Source organism: Artemia sp. Qi Xiang Cuo, chromosome 10 (genome assembly GCF_049724085.1).
Source record: "Artemia sp. Qi Xiang Cuo chromosome 10, ASM4972408v1, whole genome shotgun sequence".
In the NCBI taxonomy this organism is placed as follows: domain Eukaryota; kingdom Metazoa; phylum Arthropoda; class Branchiopoda; order Anostraca; family Artemiidae; genus Artemia; species Artemia sp. Qi Xiang Cuo.
Genome location: NC_142803.1, coordinates 1,255,319 through 1,282,155, shown reverse-complemented (window position 1 = coordinate 1,282,155; position 26,837 = coordinate 1,255,319). Strand labels below are relative to the sequence as shown.

Here is a 26,837-nt window from a genome sequence, read left to right as displayed (position 1 = left end):
TAATGATTTTCTTTTAAACTTAAAATACGCTGAAAGATGCTTCCCGTGAAACTATTGCAGCTTCTATAAAAATGAACGAATTTTTATCCAAAATCAAAATGAATTTTCATTGAATACTTTGCATATAAACTTAGAATACGCTAAAAGATTGTTCTCGTGAAACTATTGCAGGTTCTATAAAAATGAATGAATTTTTATCCGGCATCAAAATCAAAATTAAATTGCTTTTACCACTTTTCGTTTAAACCTAAAAAACCCTGAAAGATGCGTCCCATGAAACTTTTGCAAATTCCATAAGAATAAAGGAATTTTTATCCAATATCAAAACCAAAACGAATTTGAATTTAATAATTTTCATTTAAACTCAATACACCCTAAAAGATACTCCCCGTGAAACTATTGCAGTTTTTATAAAAATGAACGAATTTTTATCCAAAAGCGAAATCAAAATGAATTAGCATTTGATACTCCTCATTTAAACTTAAAACAAGCTGAAAGATGCTTCCTGCGAAACTATTGAAGTTTCTATAAAAATAAATGAATTTTTATCCAACATTAAAACCAAAATGAATTTGCATTTAACACTTGTCATTTAAAATTAAAATACGCTAAAAGATGTTTTCCGTCAAACTATTGCAGTTTCTATAAGAATGGATGGATTTTTATCCAACATCAAAATCAAATTTAATTTTCATTGAATACTTTTCATTTAAACTTAAAACACGCTGAAAGATACTTCCGATGAAACTATTGCGGTTTTTATAAAAATGAACGAATTTCAAAATCAAAATGAATTTGCATTTAATACTTTGCATATAAACTTAAAATACGCTAAAAGATAGTTCTCAAGAAACTATTGCAGTTTCTATAAAAGCGAATGAATTTTTATCCAACATCAAAATCAAAATCAGTTTCCATTTATTGCTTTTCTTTTAAACTTAAAACACAATGAAAGATGCTTCCCGTGAAACTATTGCAGTTTCTATAAAAATGAACAAATTTCAAAATCAAAATGAATTTGTATTTAATACTTTGCATATAAACTTAAAATGCGCTAAAAGATGGTTCTCGTGAAACTATTGCAGTTTCTATAAAAACAAATGAATTTTTATCCTGCATCAAAATCAAAATTAAATTGCGCTTGCTACTTTTCGTTTAAACGTAAAAAACCCTGGCCGCTCATTGCATCAAACCCTTTGTGAATTTTTTCACATGGTAAAAAAAAACTGTTTCAGACTAGTACGATGCGATGTTTTGTTTTCTGTCAAGGTACAGAAAAGGTTCATATGACCATGGTTATGAAGTGTTTATAGATTTGATGGTCTTTAAAAAGACCGTTGTATAGTCAGGGGGGTGATGGGTGTTATAAAAATTCATCATCGTTCATCATCCGCTTGGTTTGATCCCAATCTATATAATGGATTTTGTTGTTCTTCTTCTTCCTGGGATATCTTATACATATATTCCGAGAAGGAATATTTATCGGCACCCATCTGCTACAAAATCAAGCCTCGTCCTCTGGGTTGTGTATTTTACTTGGAAATACCTCACAATTAAAATCTTCCAAGTTGAATATTGGTATATCCGATTTGCATTTGTCGATTAAAAGTATATCAGTGGGTACATTCCCTTTCGCGTATGGTGCTGTTACAGCAAAAAGCTACATATTTCTCGAACTTCCTCTTGTACCATGGATAGATCCTTCCCTCCACGATAGAATGGGGGTATCACTCTATCATATAAACCTAGTTTGCTTATAACGCAGAATGTATTGCGCCAAATGTCTCTATTGTAAGCATACATATTGTAGATGATATGCCAGTGATAACAAGAGACTTCTCTACGATCTGTAGTAAGCAATAAAAACACACATACAAAAATCACCCCACAAGATGACTTCTTCAAGCCAATGAATTCACAATCGAAAACACTGTACATCCTTGAAGTTCAGCTTTTCAAACTATATTAAATTGTAATTTGGACCTGTATTTTATACTCAAAGACTGAATATATTAAGCTCTAACCAAGATAGACCTCTTTTTTTCGTTTTTTTTACTCTGTAACTTGCAACCTTAAAGGCTTAAATCACAATCATCCTAAAACACATAGAAAAAAAAGAATGCCACTTCTATTTGGAGCTTAAAGTATCTATATTTTAAATATGAAGCATAATGAAATAACACAGTTTTTATTATTTAGTCTGTTTCTGTTGTTTATTCAGAATATTAATATGAAGGGCGTTGTTCACCCACTTTATAATACCATAACCCAACATTGGGATAAAAGAAAAAAATGTATGTCATTTTCAAGTTATGAACCAAGAACCCGTTTCAGACAAAATACCTGAACGCCTGGCTTATATCACCTGAATTTACCAATGATAATTACTATGTTCACTGAGAGACAGACGGCAGAGATTTTAGTCTTAAAAACGTGTTATTTCTGTGAAGTACTTGAAAAGCATTTTAAATCAGATAGCCTATACCTGAACGGGTATCACAAAGCATATTTTAAATACGATACATAAAGAAATTATTATTTACTCTGACTATTATTTATTCAGAATATTAACGAGGTGCGCTGCCCCCTCAACTCCACAATACCAAATCCCAAAACATGATAATTACAGATCCTTTTCAATTATGTATGTCGTGGTTTTAAACAGCCGTGATTTCGTCAAAGGTTCTCTTTACCCAGGCATATAGACATCACCATCGAGTGATTATAATAGCCTAATTTACTTGTCTCATATCCGGCTAACCCCAATTAAGTCCTCTTATTGAGTTTAATTATTATTATTATTATTTAGCTGTTTTTTGTTTTTTTTTGTTTTTTTTTACTGATGCAAAGACTATGCAAAAGATTATGCAACAGTGCTGGTAAATCTCTTTATCTAACCCTTTCCATATAACCCCCTACAATTTTAAAGACAGTTTAAAGTTCAAACGCCTCACTTTTTACAAAAGCTAGAGTTTTTCTGCTGCTTAAAGCAAGTTTGTGTTTAAAGGAGACGTATTGTTCAATTATAGTCTTAAAAACGAGATATTTCTGTAAAGTACATAAGAATCATTTAAAACCAAATACCCTTTGCCTGTATGGTATGTCGTTAAATATATTTTAAAATACGATATATGAAAAAAAAATACAATTTTGATTATTTACTTCATCTATTATTTATTCAGAATATTAATGGAGGGGACCCTCTTCCATCACCCACTTTTTTTCTTCAATAATCACCCCCCCCCCCTGAGTTAATGTATACGCGCATACAAGTAGCTGATTATTAGCCGAGCAAGCGATGTTCCTTTCATAGAGTTGGCCTAATTAAGACTTGCAATGAAAAATGGATAGGCTTTCATGAGAAGCGGCAAAGTACCCTTTTAGTCAAAATACCTAAACAGCTGCTATAGAGCATGCGAATTTTATCGTAGATATGTAACCCATTGTCAATCCGAAACAGATCACGTTTTTTTATGATAATTCAAGAATAATGTATATTCACTTACCCTCAAGATTCTTTATATTCATGGTAGGTGCATTTAACCGACGACACTGGAAATTTATTCGTGAATAATTCATTATACACCCATGTTTGGACCAGAAAAATGCGTGCTAGCTCAGAAACTAGTCTGGTAACTCATGTATCGTTCGTAGTAATAGGTGACTGCGCCTGGTAAGGCGTGTACCGTTCAAACTGCACTGTATATTCATGCCTCAGGCGTAGTATTATAATAGCAATATGCATTACTACTCACTTTTTACTGTTAAAAAGTGAATTACAACTTTCAATTTCCAATCAAATGAGCCCTCTATGAAGTTTATACGAGCATCGCTACCATAAATGCCATGTATACCCCCAGGGCATAACTTACAACGCCTTCCCTCGGGCACTGGAGGGTTGTGTCGGCACCGGAGATATTGTTATCTGAACTTCGAACTATTTCTAACAAAATGTACATCTCAAAATTTTTATCTGATGCATTTAGATTGCGGAGAATGGGAGGGGCTAGTGCCCTTCAATCTCTTTAGAATCTTAAAAAGTGAACGAAAATTTTCTATTTCCAATCAAATGAATCCAATAAAATGATATATGCCCCCAGAGAATTACTTACAACGTCTTCCTCCGGGCCATGGGGGTTGCGTCGACACAGGAGTTTTTCTTATCTGACCTTTGAGTTATTTTTAATGAAATAGATATTTAAAAAATTTTATCAGATAAGCTTGGGGAAAAAGGGCTTATGGGATGGGGGAGGGGCTAGTTGCCCTTGGATATCTTTTGAATCTTAAAAAGTGGACTATAACTTTCAATTTCCAATCAAATGAGCCCTCTCTGAAGTTTCTAGGAGCATCCCTTTCATAAGAAAAATACACGCCCCTCGGACAACACTTACAACGCCTACTTCCTGGGCCCTGGGGGGTTGTGTTGACACCGGAGTTTTCTTATCTAATTTTTGAACAATTTTAAAAAAACTCGCTATCTAAAAATTTGTAGCGGATGGTTTTGGGGGAAAAGGGCTGGGGGAGGAGGACTAGTGGCCCTTAAATCTCTCGACTCTTAAAAAGTGAACTAGAACGTTCAATTACCAATCAAATGAGCCCTTTAAGAGGTGTATACGAGCATCCATCTCATAAGAACAATACATGCCTTTAGGGCATAATTTAGAAAATCTTCCTCGGGCCCTGGGGGTTCTGTGACACCGGAAATTTTCTTATCCGATCTTTGAACTATTTTTAACAAAATTTATATCTCAAAATTTTCATCAAATGGGTTTGGAAAAAGAAGGAGTGGGAGGGGGCTAGTTGCCTTCGGATCTCTTTTGACTATTAAAAGCTGAGCTCGAAGTTTCAATTTACAATCAAATGAGCCCTGTCTGAAGTTTCTACGAGTATTCGCTTCATAAGCATAATATAAGCCCAAGGGCATAACTTACAACGTCTGGCCCCGGGCTCTGGGGGGGGGGGTTGTGTCGACACCTGAGTCTTTGTTATCTGGTTTTTCAACAATTTTTAACTTAATTGTTATTTCAAAATTTTTATCGGATGCAATTGGGGACAAAGTAGTGTGGGGGGAGGCTAGTTTTCCTCTAATCTCTTTTGACTCTCAAAAACTGAACTAGAACTTTCAATTTCCAATCAAATCAGCCCTCTGAAGATTTTACGAGCATCCTTTCCATAAGAACCATATATTCCCCAAGGGCAAAACTTACAACGCCTGCTTTTGGGCTCTGGGGGGCTGTGTCGACCCCGGAGTTTTTGTTATATGGTGTTTGAACTATTGTAAAAAAAATCACTATCTCAAATTTCTTATCGGATGGGTTTGAGGAGAAAAGAGCCTGAAGGGGGGGCTAGGTGCCCTCTAGTCTCTTTTGACTCTTAAAAAGTGATTTAGCACTTTCAATTTCCAATCAAGTGAGCCCTCTTTGACGTTAATACGAACATCCCTCCAATAAGAACCATATATGCCCCCAGGGCATAATTTACAACGCCTGCCCCGGGCCTTTGGAGGTTGTGTCGACCCTGGAGTTTTGATTATATGATCTTAGAACTATTTTTAACAGAATAGAAATCTCAAAATTTGTATCGGATACATTTGGTAAAAGAGGGCTTGGGGGGCTGGTTACCCTCCGATATCTTTTGACGCTCAAAAAGTCAACTAGAACTTTCAATTTCCAATCAAATGAGCCCTCTCTGAAGTTTATACGAGTATTCATTCCATAGGAACCATATATGCCCCTAGGGCATACTTATAGCCCTTGCATTGAAGACTGTAGGGGGAATGTCCTGCTCAAAGATTTAATTTCCAGAACTTTCAACTACGTTGAACAAAATGGCTATCTTTAAAATGTGATTGCAAGTGTTGTGGGAAATGATGGGTGTGGAAGGGGTGTTAGCTGCCTTCCAATCCCTTTCGACTATTAAAAAGGGCACTAGCCATTTAAATTTCCAATCGTATGAGCCTTTTTTGAAGTTTCTACGACAACGCTTGTTATGAAAAGCTTATAAGCCCCCCAGGGCATAACTTACAATCCTTGCCCTGAGGGCTGTGGAGGGGTTGTCATCCTCAAAAAACCTAATTTTCAGAATTTTCAACTACGTTGAACAGAATGGCTATCTCAAAATTTTGATTGCATGTGTTTGGAGATAAGGTCGGCCTGAGAGGGGGGTTAGTTGTCCTGCAATCATATTCGACTATTTAAAAGGTCACTAACCCTTTGAATTTCCAATCGAATAAGCCCTTTTTGAAGTTTATGCGACAAAGCTTTCTATAAAAACCTCATATGCCCCCAGGGTATAACCTACAACACGTACTCTGAGGGCTAAGGGGAGGAGTGCCCTCCTCAAAAACATAATTTATATCTGGAAATCAACTATGTAGAACAAAATAGGTATTTCAAAATTTTGATTGCATGTGTTTGGGGATAACGTCGGCCTGAGAGGGGGGTTAGTTGCCCTACAATCATATTCGACTATTTAAAAGGTCACTAACCCTTTGAATTTCCAATCGAATAAGCCCTTTTTGAAGTTTATGCGACAAAGCTTTCTATAAAAACCTTATATGTCCCCAGGGTATAACCTACAACCCGTACTCTGAGGGCTAAGGGAGGGACTGCCCTCCTCAAAAACATAATTTATATCTGGAAATCAACTATGTAGAACAAAATAGCTATTTCAAAATTTTGATTGCATGTGTTTGGGGAAATGGTGGGCGTGGAAGTGGTGTGAGTTGCCCTCCAATCACGTTTGACCCTTAAAAGGGCACTAGATCTCTCGATTTCCAATCGAATGAGCCCCATTTGAAGTTTACACGACGACCCCTTCCATATGAAGTGCCTCTGGGAAAAACAATTTAATAAAACGTTGGAGCCGTATGGCCTTTACTACCGGCAACACTATAGCGTTGCTTCTTATTGAGCCAGGGCAGAATGCCATGCTCAAAAGTAAACCCTTTAGCAACTTAAAAACTAATCAATTTTTCAGTAAACGTATCTTACTGAGGGAAAATGAACCAAAGTATATAGGAATAGGGGAGAAATGAAATAAGGGAAAAAAGATTAAGGGAAAAATGAATAAAAGAATGGTAAAATTAAGGTTTTGTCCGCAGTATCTCCTTGAATATAACGTAATAATTACGACAACATAATTTATATAAAACTGAATCTCATTAGTTATGAGATTTAGTTATGAGAAACCGGGTAATTACTAATAAATTTCTTGGTCCTGATATTACTGTAAAACTGGAAGCACTACACAGAAAACTTTTAAATACCGCTTTTATCCGTTTTTCTCCTCACCATCACCTTATCAGGTTTTCTTTCAGTCGTAGGTTATTTTCCCTTAATTTGTTTGTTTGTTTTTCTCTCTTTGGTCACTCCACATTTTTTAGTATTGTTAAGAGTGAATAAAAATCATTTTTTTCTCTTCTTCTTTCCCCCCTCCCCCTTTCGTGTTTTATCTCTTTTTTTAGTTTCTTTTAAATTTTATGTGTTACTCTATAAGTGGTAATCTTTGATTTCTTTATTGATTTGTGTTGCATTTTCATGTGTTTTTCTTCGTGATACTCCACGTATTGTTCCTCTGTATAGTGTGGGTTAGAAATAAATAATAATTATAGATAAGAGAAAGGTGAAACATGACAGAAAAATTGCCAGCATATTTTACACTAAAAGATGAATTTGGATTCCAATGTGGAAATTCTTATGACTTACTTGTTTGTTTGATGCTGTGATTGGGGTTGCAAATACAGTCCAGTATACTGCTTCGTTGCAACCTGGAGTAGTTAGAGATCCATGGTATCTATAAAATTGTCCAAGGTCAGTAGGCAGAATATTTTTCAACCGGAATTCTGAATCGTTTCGAGAGGTATTTGTTTCAGCAATTGTTACTTCGTGGAGCATATCTATGATAGGAAAAAGATTTGGGTTGTCAGTTTCTGATTCCTGAAAAAAAATAATTTAATAATTGAATCCGGGCAAATTATTAAAAAGATGGCTGCTGTGGTGCAGGCTGCCATGATAAAGATCTATTACTGAAAAGGTAATAGGTTTCAATACAGATGACCTAGCTTCTAAGAAATTTCTAAAGGTACCAAGGACAGCGAAAATGATTTCTTATTTTTTGAACTAGATAAATGGAAACTTAACAGCGATTTGGCGTTGTAGAAATATTTGCCTCCATGAGTCTTATTGCCTTTATTGGTATATTAAAGTGTATATTAGAGGTGTGCATAGCAGTGTGCAGAGAGGTCCTCCAACAAGTTGCAAGTGCTTAATGCAGGCCAACTACAGGCATCAAGTTGGAATTCTTCCATATTAGTTCTGGAATTATTTAAGTCCTGAGATTTTAGTGACTACTTACTATCATCATTATTACTACCATTATTATAATTATTATATTATTAATAATACCTATTATTTATACTATTATTTTGACGAGATGTTTTGTTTTGTCTATGTCCTATTATTTACGTATCCAACCTTATGAGCTTTGCTCTCTGTTGGGGGTTAATGTTTTTTTATATGTTAAAGTATCTAAAATAAACAAGTACAAACAATAAGTACAAACTTTAGTGATAATAGGTCTTATCATTATGAAACGCGCCATAATAGTGATTTCATCGTGACACATCAAAGCGATGCCAGGGTCAGCATCCTTATTAGATTTTCGGGAACTAGTGTGTGGAACTGTATTCGCGAGAACTGAAACTCAGAGAGGAAAGAGAATAGCATAATGAAAAATAAAATAAAAAAGGTGAATAAATAGAAATACTGGAGATATTTCATTAAGCCCATTTTATGACAGTTTAACTTTGAAGGACTCAACCAATATTTCGCCCAGTATAACTTGAGAAAACCTATTTGCACATAAAATAATGAACGAATTTGTAGACCAGCTAGGGTTATAGCAAAATAAAGGATTATTGCTCAATCATCTTGGTAGATTTCTTTTTTTTATTCCAACCTGGTTCTTATTTAGTTTTTGTTCTGTCGTTGTCAAGTAAACTTCGAAAGGTTCGGTTTTCGTTGGTTTCTTTTTCTTTTCTTTCTTTTTTGTTTAGCAATGAAGACGACTCGGCGGAGGCCCTTGTCTTAATATTTGCTTATTTATTCTTCTTCATGGTTCGCCACTGGCTGACAAAATTCTCGTTTTTTCACCTTTTTTTATTTTATTTTTCATTTTGTTATTTTCTTTCCTCCCTGAGTTTCAAATGTCATGTATAGCCAGTGTGGTCTTAGAATGTATTTGTATTCCAGAGAGCATTCAGTCAGCTGAGTACCTGGGGTTGGTTAATAGTTGAAAAAGGATTTGGTAAGTCAAGGCCCATAGTTTTTTTTTCATTATTATTATTATTATGAGACGATGAGAGATTGGTCTGCAAATCCATTTTTTTTTCTTCCTTCTTTTTTTGTTTGTGTTTAGTTAATTAATAGTTAGAAAGTTAGTTGAATATACCCACCCAGCCCTGAGTACCACCCTAAAACTTCATAATTCTTAGGCTACCAATAGAAAAAAACTTTAAAAAGAATCACAGTTTTGAGGTATGAATAGACTAAAGATGGGCCCAGGGGGCGAACAATGTTTTACTTTAATTGTCTTGTTACGTTAAGGTGATTTTTTCTTTTTCTTTTTTTCCCGTAAATACATTTTTTGGTTTATTAAAAAGTTTTCACTTCAGAAATTCAGAATTTCGTCTGATCGGCAAAAATTCAAATAACTAGCCACATACGTGTAAGGCTTACAATTCATATTTCTAGCAGCCATTTTTGTCAGCTTCTATTCATAAACAAAAATAATTGTTTCCGTAAAGCAGTACCTAGAAGTACAATTGGACCTAGATATAAGTGATTAATGCAATACGACCCAGTGATACACTCAAGGAGTAGGGGCAGATCTTACCCCAATCCTAGTTATGTGTAAAGCATATTTGCACCTTCAATGCGTCGAACAAATAAAGCTGTTAGAATTCTAGTTCTCAAATATGTTGTGCATAAAATTGAAAATAATTCATTTTTAATGGTAAGCACCGTAAATTATGTAGTCAGCCATGCGGTCAGACATACATTTGGATCCCAAAGCTAATCTCCTTAGTCTGAATATATTCTCTTTCTTTGGTTAATGTAGTTCTCAATCAGCTTTATGGTTACTAATTCGCCCGTCTAGTTCATCGATGGTAGACACATGGCGGCTGGCAGACCAAATATTGATCTTCCGTCCGGAAGAACTTAAAGTACAAAAATGTGCAATTCATGCGAAAACCTGATGATTTAAAAAAGATCCTTAAATCAAGCCCTCCCTCATACACTTTAAAATTCTTTTTTAGGACTATCCCCTAATACCTAGATGTTACCCTGGAATAAACACCAAGTTAGCATATTTTTATTAGTTTCCTAGAAATTAGGAACACGAGCCAAGTATCAAACAGTTCGTGGTAATGAACTGTAAGTAAGGAGTGACCCGGCTCAATGGTAACCGAAACTTTAAAAAATGAAATTTTGATACCAATAGATACATCAAAAGAATCAAATTTTAATGCTGATTTCAAATATATAAGTTTCATCAAGTTTAATCTTACCAATCAAAAGTTCGGCACCTGAGAATATTTGGCTGATTTTTAAAAAAAGGCGGAAAGCCCCATAAAAGTCATAGAATCTTAATAAAAATCACACCATCATATTCAGCGTATCAGAGAACCCTACTGTAAAGGTTTCAAGCTCCTATCTGCAAAAATGTGGAATTTTGTATTTTTTGCCAGAAGAAAGATCACGGATGCGTGTTTATTTTTTTTATTTTTTTTTTCCCAGGGGTAATCGTATTGACCCAGTTGTCCTAGAATATCGTAGGAGGGCTAATTGGAACGGAAATTAAAAGTTCTAGTGCCCTTTTTAAGTGACCAAAAAAATGGAGGGCAACTAGGCCCCCTCCCACGCTCATTTTTTTCTCAATGTCACCCAATTAAAATTTTGAGATAGCCATTTTGTTCAGCATAAATATGTCTAAATCTAATAAATAAATATGTCTAAATCTAATGTAAAATCTAATAAATATGTCTTTCAGGATGACTTAATCCCCCACAGTTCCCAGGGGAAAGGCTGCAAGTTATGAACTTTGCCCATTGCTTACACATTGTATTGGTTATTGGAAGTTATTGGAAGTATACAGACATTTTCAGGAATGATTTTTTTCTGGTGGGAGGGGGGCTGGAGGAGGGGGTTACTCGGGAGAATTTTTCCGTGGAGGATGTTTCTTTGGGGTAAGGGATATTTCTATGAAGGGGGCGCCGGATTTCAGAGGATTATTTGAAAAACGATCAGAAATTAAATTAAGAAAATCAAGTTTTTTCAACTGAAAGCAAGAAGCAACATTAGAGCTTAAAACGAACAGAAATTATTACGTATATGAGGGAGTTCTCCCCCAAGTCAATACCTCGCTCTTTACGCTACAAATTTTTTTTTTGTTATTTCAAAATAGCTATCTATTCTAATTAAACGGCCTTTGTGATTCAGGGGTTTGTGAATTAAAAATTGTTTTAAATTTTAACGCAAAGAGCGTGGTATTGACTAAGGGGAGAACCCCCTCATATACGTAATAACATATAGGTAATAAAAAAGCAAAAAAAAAAAAAACAAGCGATACGGGTCAATAGTAATCGAAACTTTTAAAAACGGGATTTTTATGTCAATAAATGTATCAAAAGAACGGGCTTATAATGCTGATTCTGAAATATATAAATTTTATTAAGTTTAGTATTACTCATCAAAGGCTACGAGCCTGAGAAAATTTACCTGATTTTTTAAAGAGGGGGGAAACATCCCCTACCAGTGAAAGAATTTTAATGAAAATCACACCGTCAGATCCAGCGTACGAGAAAACTCTATTACATAGGTTTCAAGCTCATATCTGCAAAAATCTGCAACTTTGTATTTTCTGCCAGAAGAAAAATATACGAATATAGGAGTTCGTTACGTAAGTTAATTTGTAAATCATGTCAGAACCAAATTTAGAGACAGGCATTTATCAAAAGAAAAGTAAAATTTTTATGCAAATTTTGTTTACTTATTCAATGACGGTGAGCCAAAATAAAAGCTGCATTAACTAAAAAACGATCAGAAATTAAATAAAAAAAACAAGTCTTTTAAACTGAAAGTAAGGAGCGACATTTAAACTTAAAACCAACAGAAATTATTCCGTATATGAAAGGGGCCGTCCCCTCCTCAACACCTCGCTCTTTACGCTAAAGTTTGACTCTGTCTCACAACTTTATTTTTTTAAACAATAAAAAACTTTAGCGTTAAGAGCGAGGCGTTGAGGAGGGGACGGCCTCTTTCATATACGGAATATTTTCTGTTCGTTTTAAGTTTTAATTTTGCTCCTTACTTTCAGTTTAAAAAACTTGTTTTTTTTTCTTAATTGACGAAAAAGAGCCACAAAAAATGTAAGAACCAATAAAATCGGAAAACCTATTGTTTAACCTAAGACTACTTCGAGGATTATGACTGAGAGTCGATAAAAGTGGGAGTAAAACTTCCTAGAAATTAGCATTACGAGCCAAGTATTTATGAGAAAGAAGTACAAATTTTTTTTTTAAAACCAACAAAATCCACAAACCTTTTGTTTAGCCTAGGACTATTCGAATGATTAGGCTAGGAGTCAATTGAACTGGAAGTTACTTTCAAAGCTAATAAACGGGTATGTTCTTGATTTAATGCAGCAATAATTATTAAATTATAGTTTAGACACGAACCGGAAGGAGACAGGTTCCAAATTGTTTTATTGTTTAGACACGGAAGTATTATTGATGATAAAAGTTAAAAAAAAGATAAAGAATACAGCATTGGACATTACAGTCCCTACCGGAGGTGCTGATCTCTGTTTCTTGACCCTTCATCCAGGAAGTGCAATAGGGGGTTAGGGGCCAACCATCCTGTGTTTTTGCACGCCCTTCCTGTTTACTTTTCCAAAATTTCTCCGGGTACCCATGTAGAGCTGGGTTGACTCTGGCTGAGCTTACAGAGTCACATCACTGACCCTCGTCCCAAACCTAATAATTGGACACACTAGAATTCGAACCCTCGCCCTCTCGGACTAAGAATCCTAAATTCAGTGCACCAATCCACCTGGCTAGAATGGGAATCTTTTCATTCCGTCCATGAGACATGGGAAGAGAAATATCACTAGGAATCCCCCAAAAATCCAAAAAAATAACCCAAAACAAGCAAAAACAAAGCAGTTCATACGGCTTTCCTGTATAGGTCTCCTTGCTACACGAAAATAGCCAAAGAGCCTAGGCGACAGACAGAAAAAAACTTTTTAGTATTCTCTTATGTGGACTGCATATCCTTTCGTAAAGACAAAAGAAAAATAATGCTAATAAAAATTTATTTGTTCCCTCAGTACATTCAAGAAAAAATGAATGCTAGAGGAGTAAATTACAGAAAAAGAGAAAAAGCACACTCTTTACATGAAATTAAATAAGAAAAACAAGTTTTTTAACTGAAAGTAAGGAGCAACATTAAAGCTTAAAACGAACAGAAAATATTCTATATATGAAAGAGGCCGTCCCCTTCTCAACACCCCGCTCTTTACGCTAAAGTTGTCTTATTGTTTTAAAATGTAGAGTTGTGAGAAAAAGCCAAACTTTAGCGGTTTTTTTTAGCGAATGCTAAAAGGAATGTTAAATTTCAGGAACAACATACCGCCTAGAGACATAAGTGTAAGTCTGGATTACGAATTTATTTGAAATATCTATAAATATATTTTTTTGAATTTCAACTTTCTATATTATAATAAAAAAAATGTGGCAACAGCAAAAAAAATCTAACGGGAAACAGCATAAAATCGTGCGCACAATTGTATCGTACCCATTGCAATAAACCTGTCCATAGCCAGTGCAACAACATTAAGGAGGGACGCCAGTCCAAAGCCGTTTCGTCCGATTCGAGCCCTTTTCCTGGTCGGCAAAAAGGCTAAAACACAAAGGTATCAGATTTCACACAAACTTGAGTAAACAAACTCGAAGAGGGCGACTTCCAGGGGTTCCTTACGCTTTCAATATTAGTTACATTTTATGATAGATACTTTCACGGAGTGTAATAGGTAGGCGATTGAGTTAGGTGTTTGAATGGTTAGGCAATTAAGTTAGGTGACTAATTATGGAATAAAATGGCTTTGGAAAACGACAAATGAATTACTAAGTGTATACATCTATGATCTTACACATGTCTTCTAATCCTTTCTGTCTTAAGTTTACCAGTTTCTCTGAATGTGTGCCCTAAGGCATAGATGACTTAGGAATTCTCCTCTTTTTGATTAAAACCAGTATATCCCCTCTCTCTCTATTATGCCTATATTTGAAAAATCAACTAAATTTGTATTCTTACACTGGCAAAAACGGTTCCCGAATTTCCATGCTTCTCGGCAACCTTCCATCAACTATTTCTGGCAATAACGCTTCAAAATAAAATTTTTGTAACTTCGGCAGCATCTTATTTTTCCAGAATTCCAGAACATTTGGCAAACCCAACCCACGCTTATTTCTCTCTTCCCCATAGTTGTCAAACTTGATTGTTGAATTCACGATTTCCCAGTACATCCAACTTATTCGCACAGTTTGTAGAATGTCCAACTCTCAAGCTAACGCTTTCAAATTATACACACCAAATAAATCATTTCAAGAGCTAAAGCTTCACTAAATCAAAGTCCAACTGACCGCTTTTGAACAAAAGGAAGCGTTAACCCCCTCAGCATAATTTATGCACCCACATCCGTTTGATTCCAAGTATTTTAGGCTTTTTGTCGGGTGATAAGCAATTTGAAACGTTGGTATGTAAAGGATTAGAAGGGACTGCAGTCAGCAAGTGTTTTTTATAAAAATATGCTGCAACTGATTCAATAGAATATTTTTCGCTGCATTTTTAAGTACCAATTACGACAATATTGACTGCAGCGATCTTGCAGGCAAACCCAAAATAGGCTTTTGAGTTTTTTTGTGATTTCAGGAAAAATAGGTGTCGGCTTTAGTATTTTGCTAAATCAAAATGTTCACCTGATTCTATTTTATTAGAAAAGACTGAGACCACCTTACTGCCTCAACTATTAATGTCAGTCAAACTCAAAACGCTTACTATGGGAGAAATAAGAAGGTGGCTTCAAGAATGGTCGCCCCTTAACTAAGTAAACAGTGATATGCTTAAATGTATTATCATTATTATTATTTTTGTATTTGTTTCTTTTAACCAAGCCACCTCGTACGGAAGGAATAGCCGTAGATACATAAGCAAATTCCCATTCAATTGAAGTTTGAAAGTCAGAGTGCCCCTTTTATGAGTCGAAAATGATTGGAGGGCGACCAGCACCTGTCCAATATCTTTTCTAGCTAAGCGTCTTCTCAGACCTCAAAGACATCCGATAAAAGCTTATGATAGCCGTTTTGTTTACAATAATTAAAAGGTACAGTAAATGAGTCTCCAGGAATAACTTGACCCCAACAGTCCCTCGAAGAAGCCGTGTGTATTTCTCATTTTGCCGATTGTCCAAATTTAGGTTTTATTATTGGCAAGTGGGGCATGTTTGATCCTGGGGTTTCTGAAATGGTCAAGGGTATAAATTTAAAACTTTCAAGACGTGCTAAAAGTAGAGTTAAAATAAATATAAAACGATGTGAGCCATCAGAATATCAGAATCACGTATCTGCAACATCTTTGGAGCTGATAAGGGTATTCAATTCAAATTATAAGAGATCAAAAGACAGTATTCCAATCTAGGTTGTTAAAAGTGCGTATCTGCAATAACTTAGAAATGTCTAAGGATATCAAGTTGAAACTTTCAGGGCATGTTGAGGGAAATTTTGAACTAAATCAAAAGACACAATGTGCATCCAGGAGTCAAATTTATGTATTTGTGAAATCTCAGGAGTAGCTAAGGCCATTAAGTTGAAACTTTAAGGGAATGTCGAGGATGATTTAAAATTAAATCAAAGCTACTGTGTGCATCCAGGTTGTCAAAAGGTGTATCTGCAATATAACAGGAATAACAAGGGGTATCAACTTGAAACTTTCAGGGAGTGTGAAGGGGAATGCTGAAGTAAATCGAAACGAAATAAGGACGTCCAGGGTTTCAAATGGATAGATCTGCAACATCTCAGGAGCGACTAACAGTACTAAGTTGAAAATTTCAGAGGATATAGAGGGGATGCTGAACAAATTCGAAAGAAACAATTTGCATTCCAGTAATTAAAAGGATATTACTGCAATACCTCATGAATGGCTAAGGTTATATCAAGTTGAAACTTTCAATAAATGTTGTTTGGAATTTAAAACTAAGTTAAAAGTCAATGTGTGTACCCAGCTTGTCAAAAGAATGTATCTGCGATATTTCAGGAATTGTTAAGTGCATCAAGTTAAAACTCTCAGGGCGTACAAAACTAAATCAAAAGACATTGTACGCATTCAGGTTAACAAACGAGCGTACCTACATACAGGAAGAACCAAAGTATATTAAGGTGAGATTTTCAGCAGATACCGAGAAGGAAGTTCAACTAAATTTAAAAAAAGCGGAACTAATACTAAAGCCTGGATGTCAAAGGGGAATATCTGAAATACCTCAGGAGAGACTAAAGGTGTCATGTTGAAACAATCAAGGAATGTTGAACTAAATCAAAAGACACTGTACGCATCCAGGTTGTCAAAAGGGCATATCTACCGTATCTTGGTTATAACCAAGAGTGTAAATTAATGGATTAAGTGACACAGCTGAAGTTTTGAAGGCAAACTGGAAAGGAGATCGAGATGATGTTACATTTCCTCTTCGGGGGAAAAGCACTTATCTGGGACAATAAATGTTTGCAAAAAGACATGGCTGAAATTATTCTTAGAGCTAAATAATCTTTTTTTTTGCGTTGGTCTGCTTAAACTTTCCGACCTCAGGTTGCCCAATTGAAACTTGAGGGCATACTTGAAGGGGGATGGAGATGATGCTATATTTCCAATTTGGTGGGAGTTTATCAAGGACAATAAATGTTTAAAAAAAGACATGGTTGAATTTATTCTTAAAGTTAAATATTATTTGTTTTACGTCGGTCTACTTAAACTTTCGAACATGGAAAAAGATCAATGGAAGTTTCAAAACCAAGAGAATCTCAACCAGAAACAAATCACGTCATATATATTTTTAATATTGTATTTTTAATTATTTAAACTGCAAATTGGAATTTATTTTTAATTTACGAGCTAAAAATACGTTCATTTAACACAGGCATACTGATAAAATAAAATTGGGTGCTATACCACTAAATGGTCGATTTATATTGGTAAGTCTTTAAAGTCATAAGGTCAGGATGTTTTCAGAACTAAAGGAGGCCAAAAATTATGCAAATTTAAAATCCATAATATTCTTAAATATTTTCCCCTTTCATTTATGCGTAGCTATTTAGTGCAACTAGCTGTGAAATCTCTAGCAAAATTTTATCCAAAATATAAAACCAGCCAAAAGTCAGAATTAGAATTCTGCTAGAAGAAGCGAATGAGTCACACACCGAGCTGTACTTGTTCTTCATAGACTTCGAAAAAGCTTACGACTTGGTAGATCTCAAAACGAGATTGAAGGTTCTCTAATACCAGGGTATTCCTGATAACCTCATCCAAATCATTGAAGGCTTCTGCAGAGATGCCGGATGGTGTGTGAAGAAAAGTGACGAGAATACCCGTTACTTTCGCATCATGACAGGGGTGAAACAAAGTTCTGAGCTATCGCCACTGCTATTTATTCTCGTAATGGATTATATTATCCGGACCTGTGACAGACATGAAATCCAGTTGGATAATAAGAGACACGAAGATGATGATTTCACTGAGGATAACAACCTCCTAGAGTCCTGCAAACCAAAGCTCCGACACACTTGGCACTTTAGAAAACTGCGAATCAGAGCTTCGATTAAATTCGGAAAATTTGTTTGGGAGGGTAATTTTGTGGCTTGATGATAATTATCTTACCCTAAATTTTTCTAAGTCCAGTTTTATTATTTTTTCGCTTGTTTCTCAGGTTTATCTCCAGTTATCAGAAATTCACCAGCCAAATGGGATAATTCATAGATCTAAATATCGATATTTTCGTTTTTTGGGCATTCTTGTTGATGAAAATCTATCTTTCAAACCTCACATTGATTGTATTAAAATAAAGATATGCAGGAGTCTCGGTATTTTAAGGAAACTTAAACATACTTTTCCTGGATCAATTTTGAAAATCCCTATTCACTGCTTGATCCAATCCTACGTTTTCTACTGTCCAATAGTGTGGATATCAACCTTTCCTTCACTGTTAAAACCACTTTCTAAGGTATACAATAAATCTAGACACCTTGTTCTGGATACCAATCGTTCATTAGTTATCCCATTGCATGATCTTGAGTCACTATACATTCTTTCATGTGCACGTATTACTTTTTCTCAGCTTCATGGTGACCTCCACCGGCCCCTAAGTGTTCCCCTATCTTTTAACTCTGATCAAAATAATTATGATCTTTGCAATATGACAAATCATGTTCCAGTTCCATTTACTCCTTGCATAAAGGTCAGATTTTAATCCTTTAATGGCGTGTCATATTGTTTGGAATAAGTTGCCTGAATTGGCTCGAAGGTGCCACTCATTCAGTTTGTTTAAAGAAATTGTTAAAAATTCTTTGGCTTCGTAGAAGTTATTTTTATCTGTTTTTTTTATTATTATTGTTATTATTTTTTTATATTATTTTTTTTAGTTTATTTAATCTACTTAATTAATTTAGTTTATTTATTCTATTTTTCCTATAGTTTTATTTTATCCATGTTTTCTTTTCTTCTCCTTTTGCTCTTCTGTCTGTGAGTAAGTGATCATTTTAAATTTTCTTTTGTTTTTCATCTCTGAGTAAGTAACTCATTTGTATCCCCCCTTCTTTACAGAGGATGAGCCTTTGGGGGAATAATAACATGTATCATTGTGTGTGTATTTAATGTGTAGCAATGAAAATTGGTTGGCTATACCAAATGTGGTACTAAATAGTGACCGCGTCAAAGGCGATATTATGCCCAAAGGTCCTGAACTTACACCTTGTAATTTCTCCGATAGCGCCGCTTATAGCGCTAAAGATTGTGCCAACTAGGCTCGCGCCACCCTCAATTAATGGGAGAAATTAGAATATGTAGATATATAATTGTGGCCTCTGTTTTCTTCAGCTGTCTGGAGATCAGATTCCTCTGAGAGCGTTACCTTGGAGACATGTGAACTAATTACCTAGTATTAGGCTAGATCCAGACATATAAAATGAAATAAACACAGATAAAAAAGGCAATAGATTTATTGAAACTTACATATCTAGGTAAACAGCTAGGTAAACGGTTCTTATCGTTTAAACTTCCTTAGAAATATTGTACGTAGCATCTTTTTTTATTACTCACTCTCTTAGCGAAATCTAAAGCTTGATAGCGCCGTCCTTTGTCTGGGGGTGACTGCACTTTTCTCTTTGCTGATTACGGATTTTTCATTTTTGAAATTAGATTTAACTTAATTAGAGGAAGTCAGAATTATCTTTAGAAAGAAGGAACTGTATTTTGGTATTTTAAATACATCGCATTTTACTCATGGTACAAATGAAGAATAAATCTTATCTTATCTCTTATCTTATTTTATTACCTTAACCAAGTCAGAGACGCTGCCAAACCATTTGGCCTTAAGATAAATGCCAACAAAAAGTATGGTGAATACTGGATCTCCCCTCGACCTACGATGTAATAGCCAGACAAAAGAGCAAGTCGTGGAGTTCAAGTGCTTAGGAAGAAACATCCACAATTCAGGATCGCGTCAGCAAAAAGTCAAGTTAAGAATCGGCCAGGTTCATGCATATTTCAGGAAACTGCCTCAAATTTGGCACAACCAGCAGTCGTGTCTGACTCAAGTTGAGGCTGTTCAACACCAAAGTCCTCTCAATACTTTGCTATGGCTCTAAAACTTGGCATATAGATCAACAGCTTGAAAAGGAACTCCTCACAATAAAAAGAAATTGTGTTTAAGGACCACTCAAAATATCCACTGGTCCAAAAAGTAACAAACGCTACTACACGACAGAAGGCATCTCAGCCACTGATACCAAATTGATCAAGTATAGGAAGTGGAGATACCTCAGTCATGTGATCCTTATGCCTTAAACTCGACTACCGGAGGTCGTCCTTCAATAACTCTCATGTAGTAGCAAGTAGGAATGACAGTACCAGCGCAACGAGTACATAATTTATTCATGTTTCTGTTTTTTGATGGTTATATGATTTGATGTTCTTTTACATGTTCTGATGGTTATTTGATGTTGTTTCTGTTCTGTATGTTGATGGTTGTTTGATGGTTGTGAGTGCTGGTCAATTTTGTTGTTGTTTCTTTGACGTAGACATAAGTTAAACAACAATTGCCATCTATAATCGAGTCTAACAGGACAAGATCACGTGTCTCTTTCAATGTAAATCAGGGAACTTGGAAATACTGCGGGGAAAATGCACATGCGCACTGAATACTAACGGGATAATTTTATTGGGGATTCCATTTTTAAATACGGCTTCTCTGGTCTTTAGTGTCAGAGATAAATTAAATTTTTTTCGAAACCTTAATAGTATAACTAGCAACACCTTAGATTTTTTTTTAAAAATTCAAACGAGATACAAGACAGTTTGAATATGTTTAACGCGGGAAATGGTTTCCTGGGAATTTTAAATGTGACAGAACAGAAACGCCAAAACAAAGGAATATTCAGAAATTACGTTTAAGGATTATTTGGGCAAAACAAATTAATCAACATTTAAGGATTATTTGGGCGAAACAGTTTAAGACATTTTTGAGGATGATTTGGGGTGAAACTCTGTGGTTATTATAATACACAAGTTCCATTTGAACAGTGTTGCAAGGTCCCCTTCCCCAACCCCCAAGGGCCCCCCTCCATACAAATTTTGGCCCCCCCATTTTTTTAATATTTATTTACACGCTTGAGACACAGAAGGGCCCCCCACCTCCGTCAGCTTTTTTGCCCCCCACCTTAATTTTTAATACTTTTTTGGCACACTTGAGACACAGAAGGGCCCCCCTCCCCCAAGTTTTGGGCCCCATCCCAACATATTTTATACTTTTTTATTGATTTTTTTTTATTTTTTCAACATGCTATTTTTTTCAACTTTTTTTTACATCTCTTAGAATGACATGAAACATACTTAAAACATAAAAAATTCACTTTTAATTAGAATAAGCAAACACCCGCTCAGACAAACATGCATTGGAATAAGCAAACATCCGCCCAGGCACACATACAAAAAGAGTGAGAGAGACAAAACCCATAAAAATACGTATATTCAGACACAAAAACCGAGAAAGACATGTATTGCAATAAGCAAACATCCGCCCCGACACACAGGCAAAAAGAGTGAGAGAGACAAAAAAACGTACAAAAAACGTAGATTCAGACATACAAACCGAGAAAGACATGCATTGGAATAAGCAAACACCCGCCCAGACACACAGGAAAAAAGTGAGAGAGACAAAAACACATACAAATATGTAGATTCAGACACACAAACCGAGAAAGACATGCATTGGAATAAGCAAACACCCTTACAGATACACAGGCAAAAAGAGTGAGACAGACAAAAGCACATACAAAGACATAGATTCAGCCACACAAACTGAGAAAGACATGCATTGGAATAAGCAAACACTCGCCCAGACACACAGGCAAAAAGAATGAGAGAGACAAAAAGACATACAAATACGTAGATTCAAACAAACAAACCGAGAAAGAAATGCATTGAAAAAAGCAAACACCCACCCAGACACAAAGTCCAAAAGATTGAGATAGACAAAAACACAAACAAATATGTAGATTCAGACGCACAAACCGAAAAGGACAGGCATTGGAATAAGCAAACACCCGCCCAGACACACAGGCAAGAAGAGTGAGAGAGACAAAAACACAAACAAATATGTAGATTCAGACACATAAACCGAGAAAGACATGCATTGGAATAAGCAAACACCCGCCCAGACACACAGGCAAAGATAGTGAGAGAGACATAAACACATACAAATACGTAGATTCAGACACACAAACCGAGAAAGACATGCATTGGAATAAGCACAAACCCGACCAAACACACAGGCAAAAAGAGTGAGAGAGACAAAAAACATACAAATACGTAGATTCAGACACACAAACCGAGAAAGACATGCATTGGAATAAGCAAACACCCGCCCAGACACAAAGGGAAAAAAAATGAGAGAGACAAAAACACATAAAAATACGTAGATTCAAACTCACAAACCGAGACAGACATGCATTGGAATAAGCTAATACCCGCCCAGACACATAGGCAAAAAGAGTGAGAGAGAAAAAAACACATACAAATACCTAGATTCAGACAAACAAACCGAGAAAGACATGCATTGGAATAAGCAAACACTCGCCCAGACACACAGACAAAAGGAGTGAGAGAGATAAAAAGACCTAGTAATACGTAGATTCAAACACACAAACATAGAAAGACATGCATTGGAATAAGCAAACACCCACCCAGACACACAGGCGAAAATAGTGAGAGAGACAAAAACACAAACAAATATGTAGATTCAGACACACAAACCATGAAAGACATGCACTGGAATAAGCAAACACCCTCCCAGACACACAGTAAAAAAGAGTGAGAGAGACAAAAACACATACAAATATGTAGATTCAGACACGCAAACCGAGAAAGACATGCATTGAAATAAGCAAAGACCCGTCTAGACACACAGGCAAAAAGAGTGAGATTGACAAAAACACATACAAATACGTAGATTCAGACATACAAACCGAGAAAGACATGCATTGGAATAAGCCAACACCCACCCAAAAACACAAGTAAAAAGAGTGAGAGAGACAAAAACACATACAAATACGTAGATTCAGACACACAAACCGAGAAAGACATGCACTGGAATAAGAAAACACCCACCCAGACCCATAGGCAAAAAGAGTGAGAGAGACAAAAACACATGCAAATACGTAGATTCAGACATACAAACCGACAAAGACTTCACTAGGACAAGCAAACTCCCGCCCAGACACACAGGAAAAAAGAGTGAGTGACAAAAACACATACAAATATGTAGATTCAGACACACAAACCGAGAAAGACATGCATTGGAATAGCAAACAGCCGCCCAAAAACACAGGCAAAAAGAGTGAGAGAGACAAAAACACATACAAATTCGTAAATTCAGACACACAAACCGAAAAAGACGTGCATTGGAATAAGCAAACAACAGCCAAGACACACAGACATAAAGAGTGAGAGAGACAAAACCACATACAAATACGTATATTCAGACACACAAACCGAGAAAGACATGCATTGGAATAAGAATTCATCTCTTGGACACACAATACAGAAATTTCATTCAAGAAATTATGAAAAATTGTGAGTAAGTAACAAGTTGGTTTTTGAATTCACCTCTTGGAAACACAATACAGAAAGTCCATTCAAGAAATTATGAAAAATTGGGTTATAGATGGTAGCACACCATCTCAGACACACAGTTATAGTGAGAGAGACATGCAAAAGGTGGGTTGTTATAGATGGTAGCACACCATCTCAGACACACAGTTATAGTGAGAGAGACATGCAAAAGGTGGGTTCATTTAGGTTCACTTAGAGTGGCGTGCCACTCTAAGTGAACCCAAATAAACCCAACTTTTGCATGTCACTCTAAAATAAAAATGGGGGTAGGGGGCCAAAACGCTTGGGGGAGGCAGGGGGGCCCTTCTGTCTCTCAAGCACGCAAAAAAGTATTCAAAAAAAATAGTGGGGGGGGGCAAAAAGTTGTATGGAGGGAGGCCCTTGGGGGTTGGGGTAGGGGACCTTACAACACTGTTCAAATGGAACTTGTGTATTATAACAACCATAGATGTTCACTCCAAATCATACTCAAAAATGTCTCAAACTGTTTTGTCCAAATAATCCCTAAAATGTTGATTAATTTGTTTCACCCAAATAATCCCAAAACGTAATTTCTGAGTGTTGCTATGTTTTGGCCTCCCTGCGCTGTCACATTAAAAATTCCCAGGAAACAATTTCCCGTGTTAAACATATTCAAACTGTCGTGTATCTTGTTTGAATTTCTGAAAAAATCTAAGGTGTTCCTAGCTACACTATTAAGGTTTCGAAAGAATATTAATTTATCTCTGACAGTAAAGACCAGAGAAGCCATATTTAAAAATGGAATCCCCTCATGATACATTAGAATTCCCCGTCGATTATGCAAATCAATTTCCCAGAAATCTAGTCTGATCTCGTCCCCTTAGTGGATCAATAACATTGTCCCGTTAGTATTCAGCGCGCATGTGCATTTTCCCCACAGTATTTCCAAGTTCCCTGATTCACATTGAAAGAGAAATTTGATCTTGTCCCGTTAGACTCGATTATAGATGGCAGTTGTTGTTGAACTTAGGTCTACGTCCAAGAAACAACAAACAAATTGACCAACACTCATAACCATCAAACAACCATCAACAAACAGAACAGAAACAACAATATAACCATCAAACAGAAAAGAAACAACATCAAATAACCATCAAAAAGAACAGAAACATGAATAAATTATGTACTCATTACGCTGGTACTGTCATTCCTACTGTAGAAGAATAAGAGGAAACCCTAAAATCCTTACAACGCAGCTACTGGGCTGACCTCACTCATCCAACCCAAATGGGAAGATGTCTGGATGACCGCAGCGATAAAAGACGATTGGTGACTCTTCCTGGATGCCCTAAGTGCCTCTGGAGGCAAAGAAGGATCTAAGGTCTAAGGTAGTCATAACTCTTAAGTAGGAAACCCATGAAAAAAAAGCAATAATAAAAGAATTCAGTTAAGGAAAACAGACATTAATTATAAAAAAATTGTACATGAGGACAAAGGTTTGATCCTTGGTGTCGCTAGAGATTTTTTTTGTAAAGGGGGGTCATTGGCATTACTCTATGAGTTCAGTCAGAATAGACCAAGCTGTAAATGAATACCAGTAGAAATATAGGGTAGGTAAAGCAGTAGAATATGTGAAAGTAGAGTTCCTAATATACTTCTTGGCTGAAGAGCCTTGAAATGCAGATCAGCATCGCGAGTAGGGACTGTAAAGCCAAGTTCAGGATTCTTGATCTCATTCATTGTTTTACTAAAACATAGACGGGAAGAAATAATGTAAAATAATACAACAAACTGGAAAGGCAAATAAATCACAATCAATGAATAATTGCGACCCAAAACAGAAATTATAATAAATAATCATTTCAAATCTAAAATGAACAGAAATTACAACCAAAAGGAGTAGGACAAACGCCCCCAAAGTCCTTTAAAGGCCAGAGCGTCTGTTGGGCTTTATAACAAAACAAAACGTTTTCTCTTATATAAAATTAATTAATCCAAGAGTTATGAGACATCCACAAATGAATATTATTATACATTGAATATTTACTCCCCTATCATTAATTCTTTTCAGTAATGTTGGTGACCTTCCTTTTTTTGTTGTTGTTTTTGTTGCTATTTTGACAAATAAAACCACAGGGTTGAAGGTGTATACCATTTTCAAGGGAATATAAATGCCACTCAAATGGCTTAGAGATTGCGAGAGGGAGGCAAGAGAACGGCAGTGCAACTCTAATTTTTAAATATTGATTATCCTCGAGATGTTTTTTTTTAAATAAAATAACTTTTTAGTAAACTTAGACAATAATTCTTATGACTAATAAAAACACACAGAAATAGACAAATTCAATGAGAACACACCATTTTTATCAATAGAGGGACATTAGAACTTAAACCAAATTATTCTATATAGGAGGTGAATATCCCCTCCCCCTGATATATCTGCTCTTTATGATAAAGTTTGAATTTTGTCTCAATTCTTAAGAGCTAACACACTAACTAACTAACAACTCACCTCAGCAGCAAGCTGCTCGAGACTGCCACAGCTATGCACGCTCCTCCTCCAATCGAATCTTTCCAAAGCCTCCCTCTTTACACCCTCCCAAGAAGTTCTCATTTCCCTCAAATCATTTTTATGACATCCTCGAGCCCTAACTGTGGGCAACCTGTTTCCGTATAGCCCTTGACGGTTGCCCAAAAAAGACAATCTTTGGCAATCTGTTATCCCCCATCCCGAGAACGTGCCTGAACCATCTCCACCTTTCTCTCCTTATAATCCTAGAAAGTAAGATTGAACCGCACTTTTCGTAGAGCCTATTCTTTGGAATACGGTCAGTCAGCCGTGTACCCGGAACAATGCATAGGCAGATTCTCTGGAAAACATATAGCAAACCTTCATCCGCATTTTGGAGCGCCTATGCTCCCGAACCGTATTTGATCACTGTCATCACCGTAGCTTCCAATATTCTAATCTGTGTTTGCAGACTTATCTTCCTATTTTTCTAAACCTTTTCAACTGTGAAAAAAGACCCTGAGCTTCGGATATTCTACTTTTAACATCTTAACTGCTCCCACTGTCTTTACTAATAATACTACCAAGGTAAGTGTAGCTGTCCACCTGGTCAATCTTTTCGTTAATTTGCGTAACCTTTTCATCTTCACTTATTCCTAGCCTTAGCGATTTAGTTTTTTTTAACATTTCACTTTCAAGCCTATTCTAGCACCCTGAACTCACAAAATCCCTAAAAGTTCATTCATTTTGTCACACTTTCATCAAGGATCCTTAAATCATCAGCATAATCTAAGTCCAGAAAAGTTTTCCTTCCCATTTGATTGCGAGTTCTCCCATTGCCTTTCCTGTGCTCCTTAATACAAAGTCCAGCAATA

General features: G+C 35.9%; 1 protein-coding gene across 1 annotated transcript in view; it reads right to left on the bottom strand.

Annotated features, from left to right (window-relative positions):
* LOC148947344 (putative carbonic anhydrase 5) overlaps nt 1–26,837 on the bottom strand; it is a 69,967-nt gene that overhangs the window by 3,586 nt on the left and 39,544 nt on the right. Inside the window, exon 3 of the mRNA XM_089095799.1 lies at nt 7,707–7,937. Within this exon, the coding sequence (XP_088951925.1) occupies nt 7,707–7,937 (231 nt within the window). The remainder of the gene's footprint in view (nt 1–7,706; nt 7,938–26,837) is intronic.